The sequence below is a fragment of the Trachymyrmex cornetzi genome, unplaced genomic scaffold (assembly GCF_001594075.2).
Source record: "Trachymyrmex cornetzi isolate Tcor2-1 unplaced genomic scaffold, Tcor1.1 scaffold335, whole genome shotgun sequence".
NCBI lineage: Eukaryota > Metazoa > Arthropoda > Insecta > Hymenoptera > Formicidae > Trachymyrmex > Trachymyrmex cornetzi.
Genome location: NW_017298058.1, coordinates 199,016 through 211,015, shown reverse-complemented (window position 1 = coordinate 211,015; position 12,000 = coordinate 199,016). Strand labels below are relative to the sequence as shown.

General features: G+C 29.7%; 1 protein-coding gene across 1 annotated transcript in view; it reads left to right on the top strand.

Moving 5' to 3' along the window:
* qless (decaprenyl diphosphate synthase subunit 1 qless) overlaps positions 1-9,373 on the top strand; it is a 57,428-nt gene extending 48,055 nt beyond the window's left edge. The window contains exons 4-8 of the mRNA XM_018510417.1: positions 340-481; positions 5,139-5,228; positions 5,841-5,972; positions 7,788-7,982; positions 8,124-9,373. Of these exons, the coding sequence (XP_018365919.1) occupies positions 340-481; positions 5,139-5,228; positions 5,841-5,972; positions 7,788-7,982; positions 8,124-8,345 (781 nt within the window). The 3' untranslated portion in view covers positions 8,346-9,373. The remainder of the gene's footprint in view (positions 1-339; positions 482-5,138; positions 5,229-5,840; positions 5,973-7,787; positions 7,983-8,123) is intronic.
* Positions 9,374-12,000: the final 2,627 nt, after the last annotated feature.

Sequence of the window (12,000 nt, the reverse complement as noted above, 5' to 3'; positions counted from 1 at the left end):
TAATATTTTAATATTTTTTATTAAAAATTTTTTAGATAATTTTGAGATGATTTTTTCCAATTTATACATGTATAAATTATGAATTTTTAATTGAACAATTTGAAAGATATTGGAAAAAATTATCTCAAAATTATCTAAAAAACTTTTAATTAGATATTGCTATGAAAATCGTTGAGTAACTTAAACTTTGCTTGCAAATTTTTATTGGTATAAAAAATATAATTAAAAGATCATGAAAAAATATATTGTTAATTATTAAAATTATATATGCTGGCATTATGGTAAATAGTTATGAAAATAAATTATTCTACAACAAAGGTTCTTTCTCCTTTTTTTCAGCAATCTCTCATATTCGCAACGACAAGTAGCGATGATTTCCGAGATGGTCCATAGTGCTTCTTTATTGCACGATGATGTCATTGATCAATCAGACTTCCGTCGTGGCAAGCCATCGGTTAATATCGTCTGGAGTCAAAAGAAGGTAAGTGCATCCTATTTTTCTGTTCGTAAACATGATCGACATAGTTCTTTACACGGTACATTAATCAATTCTCGAAATTGATGCTTTTTTTCTTATTTTGTTAATACAAAAGATTAATAATACAAAATAAAAAATATATTTAGGAATATAAATATATATATCAAAAGTATATAAAATTATTTCATATTGAAAAAACATCGAAAGTTTTCATTGCACATTGGTCAGTAATGTGACGACAATGGAAATTCAAACTCTCTCTCTAAAATAGCGAAGGAAGAAAGAGGCTAATGCGATTCATGACCAAACATTGGGCTTTCTAGATTGGGAACCGGAAGCGGATCTTGAGTCTGGCGTGAATTTTTGTTGTGAATGTGGAAAATTTGTTAGTGCCAAGACACGATAGGAAAATTGTTCGAGTATTATTTATATAGAGTATTAATTAAAACTATTTCGAAAGTGACCGCTGTTTACAAGTCAATCTGGCTCATTGAAGTTACATGTATTAGAAATCGACAGTTGGAACACGACAGTGGGCGACACGTAACGCGATCGAAAAATTCAACTCTCAAATGCACAAGATTAACGTACGACTTTCGCAATCGCTCGAATTTCATTTGCGTGCTTTTCCATACTAACTGCGAGACATTTTCTAGCGTTTATTAATTAGCTTTCGATCGGCGTCGCGAATGATTGAGCTGCATTTACTATCAACATTCATTACACAAGTGCGTATGTGCACTGGTAAGTGAAATGAAAGTGCGAACAGTGGCTAGGTCAAGAACGTGCGAAGCTATTGACTAGCCATCATTACTTTCTTCCTCCCTCTTTTCTCTGATGTACAAAGTGTCTTAAAAGTTCTTTTTGTAAAACTATAATTTCTTTGAAGAATATATAATGCGGTATTTTTGTAAAAGATTGATCTCTATTTAGTGAAAAAAATTTGTTAATAATTACTTTTATATAATTATGCTTTTCTGTTTGTTTATTCAGAATAAGCCGTTATACAATTCACAAATTTTAAAATTTCTGATACTCTAAAGATATCAATCATTCCACAGAACACGTAATTATAAAAGAAGGAAATTATATATTTATGTATATACATATATATATATATATAATTATTATTATATATGTTTTATATAATTAATTTTATTATCTAAATTAAATTAAATTAAATTAATTATTTAAGAAAAAATGAAAAAATAATTATTATTTGAATTTCAATGTTTTTCTAAATATTTTCGTAAAGTATTTGTGAATACTCCTATAAGACCTGGTTCCACCAATAAGATTAATTTTTATCTCGGTATAACTTATACTATTTATTTTTTTATAATTTTAAGAATTAGGGTTTTAATGAATAATAATTTAAAAAGATAACACAAAAGAAATAAAAGTTTATACTGCTCAGTTCCCACTTGAACTTTTGATTCATTTCGATTAATTTTAGAAAAAAATCAGTTTAAATTAATTAAATAGTTAATTTTTCAAGAAAATCAGTTTAAATTTTTATTAAATCTTAAAATATATATAAATATTCTCGGAATATAATTTATTTGTTAAACTTTAAGTTTATTAATGCAACATTATTGTGTCATATAGCATTATGTAAAAGAGCATAATTGCGGTACATTTTGTAAAACAGTGTTGTACAAAAAGTATTGAAGTTGCATCTTTCTGCTTGTTTACGTCGATCTTGCAACACTAGAATTTTGTAATGAAACTTGTCGCTTTAATGTCTCTAACTCGTCGGGAATTGTAGATACATGTCGCACGATAAATGTGAATCGCAGTTCTAAGCCGCCGTTGTGAAATACAGCGACAGTTTACAACTGCGAACATTCGCGACCGAGCGACTAGAGACCAAACTGCATTTCTAGAAGTTCTCAGGCACTTCTCAGATTTCGTATAGAATGTAAGTGCGTAATCGTGAGACGCGAGAAAATAAAAGATCTGTTTACGAACCTGTAAAAATATCAAGGACTTACAAAAATAGTGTCCTTGTAATTTCTTGCAATTTGTCAGCAATTGTTAGGGCAATTTGTATGATAGATTCTGATGAATAGCATGCGCAAACATTACAAGGAAGCTTCAAAAGTGTTACAACCTTGACGTATGATGGAATTAGCACCATTCAGAGAAATGGAAAGCCCAACGGTGGTCACGAAAGTTCTGACGTTATTTCTTCGGTGCATCGGTTGCGAGGACAGTACAGATGTTGAATCGGTGAATTGTGTAACAGGCTCTTGCATTAACATACTGCTAATCGGAAGAACTCTTGCTGTAGTATATATAATAATTATGTTCGAGTTACACCTACCAGTAACATTGTTATGTGATAAAGTGGTTCGAATGTAAACTATTGAGTCAGGTGCGAAATTCATAAATAATGATTGTAAGTCAGACTGATATTATCCGAGAGAAATATCTGGGAAAGAAAAAATATGACAGACAGGATCTTTTTTTCCTGGCATTTCTGATGTTGATTATTAAGAGTAATATATTAGATATAATAATAAATTATAAGTGTAATATTAGATATGTTAATATAATATAAACTGGGAAAGTATTTTATTCTTTTTCTTAGATATTTGATATGATTTACAATGTGATCGTTAATATTAATAAATATACATACTTGTGCACACTGATTGAAGTATGTAATGCTAACTTCGATTCTTCACCTCATTAAACCAGAGAATGTTCCGCAATAATATGTCGTACTGAAATATAATTGTAAATTGTTTCCTGGAGATAACATTAGCCAAAATTAATGAGCCTCGCAGGTGGACCATTGCTTTCAGCGTTGATTTATGTTTATAGTGGAACGTCACCTCGTCGTGTAATTGCAAGAAAGTGTCGCCGGAGCGCGTGCTATTCTTAGAGGAAAACCCTAACCAGTGTCTTTCGGTTATCGTATCTAAGATACATGAAAATAAGGCGGCACATCACTAATGCCGGATGTGAAACTCAAAATTACGAGCTGTTTGTTGAGTCACTTAGCCATTGTCATACTAAACGATCTTTTGTCGTTTTACCCAACCAAAACATTGTTGAAGATAATGATCCGGAAGCTTCCTTTTGCGCCTCTCGGTACAAATGTCCTGGAATTATCGGACAGTCTTTCCTTATGAATTTTTTAACTTATTTAAAATAAATTTGTTTAAACCGTAATTTACAAGCATTTAAACCTTTGTAATTAAGTAATTAATAGTTAAATATATAATTGAGCTTATGTAAAAAAATTAGTTGACAAAATCGTGTTTTTTACTCAACTATGAACCGAAAATTTTTTACCAAATTCTAAAGTGTTCTACTCTTTAAAAACGTTTATTGTAAAATATATCTATTTATCGTAAAATGTGATAATTTCACAAGATTGAAATAAAATGCAGGAATTTTAAGTATTTTATGAAGATAAGAAAAAAAGTAGAAAGTGCGCGACAATGTAGTATCTTAATTTTAGATTTGGATGTGTAAGGATGTTTAGAAATCAAGGTCCGACAGAGTAAGCTACGAGTCGTTAAAAGCTGACGAGATGTTGCGGTTTCGACGCGTCGCTCATTATACGTTCATTAACCATTTTACGTACGGATTCACCGACCGCAGAATGATAGGCCGAAACTGAATGTGCGGTACAGTTAATGAAACTTATTATTCGGTATTATCATTCCGGTTTATCATGACATTAAATTTCTAACATATATTATATCAATTTAAATCACTTTCCATCAACAATATCACGCCCGCGCGTAAATGCATTTTCAAGATTAACAAGTAAATAATAAGATGTATCGTTTTAATAAATAAATTGCGATACACATAACACATTATAACAATGTAAGAAATAAACTTCTTTTAAAGTTGGAATTAAAATCAAATTAAAAGAAATTATGTAAAATTGAATGCGCGTCAAAGTCTCACTATAAATGCTTCAAAGCATTTTATTGACCAATTAGAAGAAAGAATTTTATGAATTGACCAAGAAATATCAAAGAATATTTTAGAACATTTGTAACATTACGTTTACCGTATTTTAAGTCGCGTAACCAAGACTCGAAGCTATTTGGCTCCGATTTAAAGAATGTCCAGTGAAAGGAAATCATGTCTATTATAAGATCATAATCGAGGAGAACCACATCAACTTTATTGACGGCTTAATATAATGAACCGAAGCGGTTTCGTTGAATCAAATTTTTTTATTATTCCTCGTATCTTTAAATATCGATGACAAATATTAACATGATTTTAACTTTTATAAAATTGAAGACAATACTGTTGCAGTGATGCTATGTTCTATGATATATTGGACTGTTATAACCTGAAGGTATTATATAATTTTGACATTCAAAGATACATTACGAAAGCAAACACGCGATTCAGGAATAAAAATGTAACATACCAATTGCCTTTTAATCGCGGTATCATTATTTTAATATACTTAAAATAAAAATTGGCATCATAGTTGAATCAAAGCTGATTTGCATCATTGCTACATGGTTATTGAAAATTGGACATGACAATTAAACATAATAATGCAGCTCGGACACTAATTGCTTATCTGACGAGGACCAATTAATTTTCGATAAGTTTATTAAATGACAAGAGTAAAACAATGATGAGGTCTTTCTTAAGTGATTACTTTTTTTCTTAGGTGGCTATGGCAGGAAATTACATCTTATCAGTCGCCTGCATGATGCTTTCCGAAATTCATAATGATGATGTGACTATTACCATCAGTCAGGTAAATTATTTAATTGCATTTTCAATATAATTTTTTAAATTTGTTCTTTCCCCTTGTCGATGATAGAACTTTAATGACAGAATTATCAATCTGTAATTTATGAAAATTAATGAAAATTTAATACTTTCAGTATACTTGCACTGTAATTATTACAATATTATAAGTATTTTAACAAATGAAGCTTCCAATTGTAAGACATACAAGTCACATTCACACATCCATGTAAACACATACAAAATTTAATATTTAATTATATAATGAAAGATTTAATTGCCAAGATATCTCTAAAATGTCTAAAAATTATGACCTGATGTGATTATGACTTGAGATTTTATGCTATCTCTAACTAGAGACACAATTGATAAACAAAGATAACAGAAAAAAATATTAATAGGGTATATGTATCCAGAAGAATCAGAAGATACCTATTTTTAAGAATTTTTTTGCGAAAATTATTAGGTTTACTCAAAAAGCATTTATATCTAACTAAAAACTAATATCTGACGTAATTAGTGAGTGTTAAAATTTTTGGTTAAAATTAAATATAAAATTTTTAAATAAAATTTAATCCTTTTAATCAAAGCATTAAATTAAGTACTCGTTAATTTGTAGATGGTCGCTGATTTGGTGCAAGGCGAATTTATGCAGCTTGGTTCCAAAGAAACGGAAAACGAGAGATTCGCGCACTATCTCACGAAGACTTATCGAAAAACAGCAAGCTTAATTGCCAATTGCATGAAAGCGGTGAGTCTATATCAGCAATTGCGTGTACGAAGTCGTCTATTACTTCTTCATCGAGACTTGTAAATAATTACATATGGATCAATAAAAAAGTAACAACATTAAGGCTGGATAATTCCACCTTCCAGTAAACTTCAGTTCACTGTTACTCTCTTATTCTCTTATGCTCTTACTTTTTTACTCTTTTATTTATCCAATAGGTAAATTATCATATAGTTTATCTGAAGATGGAACAATCAGCCCTAAGCTTACAATAATATTTGAATATTTAGATAACCTCTATCCCTTTCAAAATAATTCTTTTTTACATATATGCAACGAGTTCATCGCATGTCTCTAACGTTCTCTGGAAGTCTTTGTCTCGAATCGTGTTAAGCATGTTTTGCTTGGATGTTTTTAATCGTAAAACGATCTTCCTTGAGCTTTAATTTTATTTTAAAAAACAAAAAGAGGTCACAAGGAATTAAATTCGACGAGAGTAGAGATCCAAGAAAGCGAAAAAAGTTAGAAGCATGAAGAAAATTATGTTGATCGTTTTCTTCGCCATCGAAGATGTAGGAACTTGTTTCTACCGATCAGACAATCAACGCAGATTTTTACTGCAACTTTTTGAGGCAGTTACGTGATATTTGTCACAAAAAACCGGAACGGGATCGATACAGGACATCTCTAAGTTGAAGTGTACAAAAGTGCTTAACATGGTTTGAGATGAAGATTTCCATAGAATGTTTGCAGGGTTGAGAAGTAACGCGTTACTTTTAACGCTGTTACCATTTTCGTTACTTTTTTCAGTAACAATTGTTACTTTTTTCTGTCTGTAACGGTAACGGTAATGTTGTTACATTTTTACAGTAACGGTAAGGAATTTAGCCGTTACTTTTATCGTTACTTTAGTTCCCTATTGTTTTCTTAGTTTATAATTTATTCTTAATTTCTTAAAAAGTATTTTATACTTAGTATCTTATGTCTTATACTATGTTCTAATAGGCACTACCAATGTTGAAAATATATAATTCACATTACATATATATACTGTAAATTTTTGGTACGGACAATAAATATTGAAATACACATAACAGTGATGGAAATAAATCGTTAAAATCGCTGAAAATCGCTGAAATCTCTATCAATTGACTCATTTCGTTATGAATTATACTGAAATGGATCTATTGATAAAGATTTCATCGATTTATTTCTACCAGGGAACATTAACGTTTAAAAACAATGTTTAATCTATTATCTGTTTAATCTAAATTCTTACAAAAATGAGTACATTAAAATAACGATATTGTCTAAGTAAAATAAAGAATTAGTAAACTGTAGGTAAGTTTAATATAGAGAAAAGCTTGCTCTGTATACAAACTAGTTAGTAGAGAATTTCAAGTTTGAATATTTATTTCACACATTTAGTATTAAATTAATTATCTGCTAATGTAATTTTAAAATCTAATAACTTATTTTAGCATTATAAAAAAAGTAACGAATCGTTACTTTTCTAGTAACGGTAATGGTAACGAATTACTTTCTAAAATTAGTAACGAGTGATAGTAACGAGTTACTTTTTTAAAAAAATAATGGTAACGGTAACGCGTTACTTTTTTGAGGTAACGCGCACACAACCTTGAATGTTTGAGACATCACAGAAATAATGGAATTGTTATGTAACTATAGAAGGGAACTTTGAAGAGAATAAAACCCAGATTTAAATTTTGTTTTAGATAATAAATATTCAAATTTTTATAGACCTCTCTCTCTCTCTCTCTCTCTCTCTCTCTCTAAGTCTAGTTTTTTCTTCGATTGATCTTTGTATTACTTTAGGTCGCCATTCTTTCTGATGTTGATGAGCGCACGATAGAGATGGCCTTCCAATACGGCAGAAATGTTGGCTTGGCATTTCAATTGGTAGACGATCTTCTGGATTTTGTAGCTTCTACAACAGCTATGGGCAAACCCACGGCCGCTGATCTTAAACTTGGACTAGCTACAGCTCCGGTGCTTTTTGCTTGCGAACGGGTTTGTATACAAAATGTTCAGTAAATCATAACATAAGAAATCTTTTCATTAGTTTACGACTGTACTAGGTAATTTATTATGTTAGACTTATCGATAGGGCTTTTCAACGTCTCTTTAATATTGTTACTTCAACTGTTGCAGTATCCAGAATTGAATGCAATGATTATGCGTCGTTTCCAAGAGCCCGGAGATGTTGAGAAAGCTTTCGAATTGGTGCATAAATCCAATGGTCTCGAACAAACAAGATTCTTGGCAAAGAAGCACTGTGTGGAAGCCAGCAAGATCGCTCAGTCCTTTATTAAGAGTCCTTATCAGAAAGCGCTGATCATTATGGCGGATCTGGTTATCAATCGCATGAAATAGCATCGTAAAGAACAAAGATTTAAACAGTGGAAGATACTTTTATAAGTATTTATAAGTTATACTGGACGGGAACGGCTATAGTACAATTCTCCTGAATTTTATAAGTCGCATGCTGAGGCCGCAATCGAAGAAAGTTTTTCGCATTCAATATTATATCACTAGTTGGAATTATATATTGTTATAAATAATTTAATATATTTGAGAATTTTTATAAAACGTAATTAAATAAGGAAATTGATCTTGTCATTATAATTCATGGTGATGTAATATTGATACATGATTGACAACGGAAGCGTATAGCCGTAAATGCGTTGTATCATCGCATTGCCGACCATGAGTTCATACCTCATCCGAAGGAAAAATGGAGAAGACATCTTAAGTCTCGTAACGTATTCGCTAAAGTATTTCTGCCAGAATACTTTATCGATATACATATGTTTAAGTTGTCTGAAAAATGCAGAAAATTTGCATTTTACAACAAAAGTGCCTAGGCATTACGTTTACTTGGCCTGTGTATGAAAGAAAATCTCACGTATTACCTGATTTTATAAATCGTTAGCCGATTATGTAAATAAAGTAACCTAGCATTAGTAACAATTAGCATCGTTAATCTTCTCTGTTATGTCTCTTTTATGCATGCATCTTTCTCATGTCGCATGATAAAATTATATTGCTGTCGGTTTCCAAAATAAAAATAATGCACAAAACAGAATTATCTTGAAAACAAATATTGTAACGGTAATTATTATATTTATCCCGTCTTGAAATTAAATATTATAATTATTGTATTGCGATAAGTCAGAAAAACTGCTTGCATTAAAGGAGCTTTAATGAGAATTTATTGTAGCATGGCAAAAACAAATTGAAAATTGAAAAAACATACATATACAATAACGGCAGACGTACAGAATTAACGTTATACAATAGGAATATATCTTCGGTCTTTATGACCATTCAAATACAATGTATACATATTTTTGATAAAGTGGAAAGTAATTTCTATCGCAGTAAAATTGTAAAAATAAATAAGGATGCCAATACTAATTTTTATTGACAGCCAAATTTAAAGTTTTACTAAAAGCGCCGCAAAGAATGTTTGTCAAAGGAGATCACAAGTGGGTCTTTTTTCTCTTTTTTGCCAAGGAATTTAGCAAAAATTAACTTTGGTTTGTCATGTAATTAATAAGAATTATTTGCCTCCTTAAGTTTCAGAATGTCATCGAAATTTACAGTACGCGGAAAAATAAAAGTTCTTTTTTATTTAGAATGTTATCCAGTAAGAAAGAATCACTTTTGCCACATTTTGCTTATTAGGTGAACTGCTCAAAATATCAATATTACTGGATATGTAAGTATAAATATCTAGTGTACAATAATTTATATTTATGATGAAAATGTATATAATTGTTTAAAATGTTACACAATCCCATAGAACATTAACTAAGAAGCAAGCATGTAATTATGATCAAACGTAGACTTATAATAGGATAAGTATATACATGATGCAAAGAAAGAGACTTGAATGTCTTGAAACGTGTATTTTCGACGTTTGTTTAAACATTGATTGTCTCAGTGTCTACACAAGTCATTAGTTTGGAAAAAATAGTGACTTTTAAGTTTAAATTCGAAAAATATTCTGCGTTAATTTATATACCTGACGAAAATTTATCACATACAAAATCTGCAACATTTTTTAAACAAATACTTCTTATATTAATTTAATTAAATTTTTACTGATTGCTTTTGACAGAATATTATTTTTTGAAGATATTTATTAATCTGTTTTTACTCCTGACTACTGCTAATAAAAATTAGCATAACAAAAAGAATATGTGTCTTATTTGGACCGAATCGATTGTTGTTCTCTTATTTTCTTGAATCTATTATTATTACATTAGAGAATCAGTACATTTTTTCCAATATTTTTTGTAACGAAAAATAATGAAACGATAAACAGAATTCCCTGATTTAAATACATATTGAAAAATAATGTACTATTAAGATCTTTAGATTTTCAAATAATGTTCATAGCAGGAATATGGTACAATACTATAATTCTTCCATTGTAATTATATTGTTGGTTCATTAACTACTTTATCATAAAACCTTAAGCTAAATATAAGTTCAATTATTGTGTTGGGATCATTAAATTCGAAAGAGTATATAAGTTTTTTTAATATCTATGTGAAATTATAAAATATATCTTTTTGAACATATATATAAGGTTGTTTTAAAATTTAATATATTTTCCCGTTTCATGAATATTCTACGATCATTATATTCAATATTTTTGGCGAGAAAAAGTGAACTTTTTAAAGTTTTATATATGATAATATTTTGTATATAAAAATATAAAGGTAATGTCATCCAAAAATTAATTTTACAAAATTTTAGATTTTACACTTATTCCCGTATTTTGATACAAGAAGTGAAATATCTCATACATATAAAATATTAATTTTCCGATGACTTTATCTTAACACTGTTAGGCACAAAACAGAAAAATTACTGTAAAGTCGATCTAATTACACATTAAATAATAATATTTATTGATTATTAGTATTATTAAGATATATGTACTAATGACCTTAAATACACGATGCTATATGTATTTTTATATCGGACATCGAAAACGTTCTCAGTTTTCGATTACCTCTCGAAACGATAAGATCATAGTTGTATATTTTCGATATTAACAATTTATCAAGTGTTGTGTTAAGCACAGCTAATTATTACGAAATCATCTTAGGCGCACACAAGGTGAGTCGCCAAAAATATAACATATATGTTAGAACCATCTGTGTAATCACTAGGATACATAATTTATAATCAAACAGATTACTTTTTCATTAAAATTTATTTTTTAAACAATTACCAACAAGATTTACTTTTTATTTTTATATTTCTTCCGATTACTGTAATAGCTTATATATTTTTGTTTCTCTTTTTTATATAGAACTTTGAAAAGAGTTTTGCTTTTATATTATACTTTTTTAATGTTTCTACGGGCATCTCAAACGAAAATTGGCATAAAGTCTTTAAAGTTGTTACTAATTGGTGGTCTAGTAATTAATTTCGCTAAGACGGATTACAAAAGCTAATGTAGTTTATTCTGTATCTGTTTTCATTCCAAAATATTCTCTTTGAGAAAAATATTACTTTCTACATTGAAAAAAAAATTGGCTACTGCAGCAAATTAGATGGTAAAATATGCTATAGCATTTTTAATTGGCTGTAGCAGCCGATTTTTTGTTGCCGCAGCCAATTTGGTTGCATTAGCCTATCCGCAATGTCAGTATAGGATTTCGATAGGTTAATACAATCAAAAATTGGCTGCTGCAATCAATCAAAAATGGAATGCCATATTATACCACCTAATTTGCTGCAGCAGCCAATCCTTTTTTTCAGTGTAGTAATATTTTCCTCAGTAATATAACATAATATATGTTACATGTACTGTATGTTACACGAGTAAACGTTTCTTTCTAAAGGACGTTTTAAAATGTAGCTTAAATTATGATCATGGACGTAGTGTTGTAAATAAATTTTCTCTGTCTCACAGATTTTGTTATTAGTAGCGGGATTCTCTAAACGTCTTATCGAAGATTATCGCTATCGTTAACTAGCGACAGCCAATGACAGGATAATCCTGGAG